At 43.7% G+C, this 3,565-nt stretch overlaps 1 protein-coding gene across 1 annotated transcript in view; it reads right to left on the bottom strand.

Moving 5' to 3' along the window:
- Positions 1 to 285: 285 nt before the first annotated feature.
- Positions 286 to 3,565, bottom strand: part of rnf217 (ring finger protein 217) — a 22,947-nt gene continuing 19,667 nt past the window's right edge. The window contains exon 7 of the mRNA XM_014011917.1: positions 286 to 2,867. Coding sequence (XP_013867371.1) covers positions 2,785 to 2,867 — 83 coding nt within the window. The 3' untranslated portion in view covers positions 286 to 2,784. The remainder of the gene's footprint in view (positions 2,868 to 3,565) is intronic.

Below are 3,565 nucleotides of genomic sequence, written 5' to 3'. Positions count from 1 at the left end.
TTTTTTTTTTTTTTTTTTTTTTTTTGGATCTCTCGCTTCCTGGAATCCGGCACTGGTTGCTAGGCAGCCGCTGGCGGACGCATCAGGAAGCGGTTCAAATCTGCGCCGCTGCTGTTCAGGCAGTTTCTTTGGCACGGCTCAACCATGAAGTGGATGCGGTGGGACACAAAGCTAAAACTCCCTGAGAGAGAGGGGTGGGGGTTCAAACCCAGAGTTGGGACCACCACAGCAGAAGTGGTGTATTTTTAAAATAAATGTGCAAAAATGTTTTTTTTTTTAATATAATCACTGTTCACCAAACTTTCCATTTTCACTCCTCAAGGCTTTGTCAGTCCATTCATTTTCACATGACACTGCATCGTCTTCCATGTGATAAATAACCCCGCTGGCCCACGCCTCTTTGGTTTGCCACTCGACTGTAAATCATTCGTGACGAAGCGCCACAGCGATAAACCAGATGCCGTCACAGATCGGTGGGATCGACACAAAATATTCTGCTTTTCTGGTTTGGAAATGAGGTGGTTATTAACCGGTCAGACCGTCAAGGCCCTCACTCGGAAAAGTCGCTCATTCTTTTCACTTCTACTCCCTGCTGAGGTCAGAGTCTGGTCAAATATCAACGAGCAGCACCAACGAATGACGTTACAAAACAACCAGGAAGCAGTAAGAAAGGAAAGAAAGGAAAAAAAAGAGTCAAAGCAGGAAGAAATGAAGGATGACAGAAGGACAATCAGGTGACTGCTGCCAGACGGTGACCTTTAAAGTGTTTGAACATTTTTTCCCCCTGACAGAGCTGCAAATGTGCTCTTCCTCGTGTGCCACTTTGAATATTTGAACAAAAGCAACCTCCAAACTCAGAAAGAAAACAAGGCTTTCTGCGTTCAATCTTAAAAAAAAAAAAAACACAAAATCCGATCACCTTARTTGAGTCTTTCGGCATAAAGGTTGTCGGACCGAATCCCAGCCAGGGACCTCTCTGGGTAGAGTTTGCATGTTCTCTCTGTGCATGCGTGGGATTCCTCCGGGCTCTCCGGTTTCCTCCCACAGACCAAAAACATGACCGTTGGGCTAACTGGTAACTCTAAATTGTCCCTAGGTGAGAGCATGAATGCTCCATCGTCTGATGGACTTGCGACCTGTCCAGGGTGTACCCCGCCCCTCGCACTGTGACTGCTGGACATGAGCACCAGTGAAGCAGGTAAAAAAGATAATGGATGGATAAAGGAAGTACAGCTTCAGCAGTTGTGTTGTTTTCAGAATACATTGCACCGGTTTGTTTAGAGGAGGAGCGGCATGGCTTTTCCAATCTCCGCTCCAGGTCAGTTCTTAACTTTATTTTCCCGCACCTAAATTTCGTAAACTTCCAAAAGCTTTGTAATAAGTGGTGGTGGTTGGGGGGGATGGATGGCATTGTTATATTAGTTTAAAATGGTCTCCAAACGATATTATCGTTTATCGCAATAAATTTTGAGACAATTAATCGCCCAGCAAAATTTGTTATCGTGACAGGCCTATTTACAGCCACATATTCAGTGCACTGCAAACCAATAAAGCTATAAAAAGTAACATTTTGTCACTAATTCTCTGCACTTTTGAGAAATATTCTCCACAATCTAATTCATAATTCTCATCTCAAGTTGACCTAGACTAGATGAGCGTAACAAAGACCAAAACAGTGTGAAATGCTAAAATCCAAAAGGAAAAGTGAGAAAATACTAAAAAGGTACAGGATTAGATCCATGTCCTGACACAGTTAGCATTTTGTTTTGGCACAGTTGTTTTCTTTCATTTGGTGACACAATATGTGAACAGAACATAAAAAAACAACAAAGAAGACCACACAGAGGTAGACAGGTACACTGGAGACCAACTGAGGCAGAATCCAAACAAGAAACAAGAGTTTTAGAAAGTTCCGTCAGGTTCAGTCTCCGTGCTTGTGTGTGTTTTTGTCTTTGAAACCACGTGTTACCCTCACGGTCCGGCACACACCCAGTTTTCAAACCTTCTAGCGAAAATTTGAGATCCACGTTCATCTCGAGTGTCACGCGTCCTTTCATATACGTTACCCCCCCCCCCGAGGACTCAAGTTTCACTGGAAAATTTTCAACAAGGTTTGAGTCTCAGCTGGTGAAAGATAAACAAGAATCAAACACTACCCAACATCTTTGTTTTTGTTCTTTTTTTTAGCACAAACAATATGTACTCTAATGTCTCATTTTGGCGCCTTTTGTAACTTTGATTTATTGGAGACTCTTAAAGCCTCCTGCCTCAGCATTTCTCCAGTGACGCAGACACAATCTAAAACCCCAACGAAACAACATTCTGTTATTAAATCTAAAACACAGGAGCAAAATAAAAAAGTCTATGGCAAAGTGTTGGCTAGTAGGAGAGTGTGCTTTACCTGACGGGTGAAATTTAGACACTTCATAAAATCCTTCTTAAGCAACGAGCGTCGCTCAAGACAGCTGTAGCCTCACAGATGAATTCAATAAGTTAGAGTTGTTTCTTTTTTTTCCACGTTTCAACGTCCAGCTTCCCCATAAAGCGGTCCGTTTCCTACAGCAGTCTCATGCAGTATAAATAAATGACATCTGACGATGTGCGTCGACGAAAGGCCTCGCTCTGCGTTAGTTTCCTGACTTGTTTTTTTTTTAAATGTTCACCAAGTTCGCCAGCGTTCGTTTTAATAGTCTTCTCGTGTCTCGGGCCGGACTGTCCATCCCTGAGGAGGCGTGGGCGTCGTCTTGTTGAGCCGAGTAAGCATGGCCTGAGGGTTAGAGGAGGTCAGATCCAGCGTCCGGAGCCTCGGGTGTACTGCTGCTTCTTCCTCCTCTTACACACGTAGTAGATGGGAAAAGCAAACAAACCTATGGAAAAATGGAAAAGAATTACACAAATTATTACTGGTATCATTAGAAAGAAATTTGTCTTTTTAGGGGTAGACTAGTTTGCCAACATTGGACATTTTTATCTAAGCCACATTGACCAAACCTGAGCAAATCTAACGGTTCAGAAATTGAGCGTCCTTTATAGCTGGGATTCTGGATAAAACAGTCAAAAATGCATCACCTGCCCTGACCTCTAAATTAATTCAACTCTTAGGATTCATTGAAGACCTGCTGCCTTTAATGCAACAGTTTTAAACAAAGACCATCTCATGTTGAGAAATGATCTGAGAGCTATGTGTGATTTCACACAACATTGCACTCGATGAATGTGCCTCTCGGCTACTACAACATTAAATTTTAACTCAGTATCTGTAAAATTGACGAGTTCCAATTATTTTCAAACAGAGCTCTCTGAGTTTTGGTATGTGGGGGAGAAGTTTGTCCTATTTGGGTGGCTGTAGTGTAGTGGTAGAGCAGCCGGCTTTGGGACCCGCAAGTCACAGGTTCGACTCCCCGCCATGCCTACATGCCGTTGTGTCCTTGGGCAAGACACTTCACCCACCTTGCCTACTGATGGTGGTCAGAGGGGCCGGTGGCGCAGCATGGCAGCCCCGCCTCTGTCAGTCTGCCCCAGGGCAGCTGTGGCTACAATGTACTGTAGCTTACTGCCATCAGTG

This window comes from Austrofundulus limnaeus, unplaced genomic scaffold, assembly GCF_001266775.1.
Source record: "Austrofundulus limnaeus strain Quisiro unplaced genomic scaffold, Austrofundulus_limnaeus-1.0 Scaffold86, whole genome shotgun sequence".
NCBI lineage: Eukaryota > Metazoa > Chordata > Actinopteri > Cyprinodontiformes > Rivulidae > Austrofundulus > Austrofundulus limnaeus.
The sequence above is the reverse complement of the archived record's forward strand: the minus strand, read 5'-3'. Positions and strand labels throughout refer to the sequence as shown.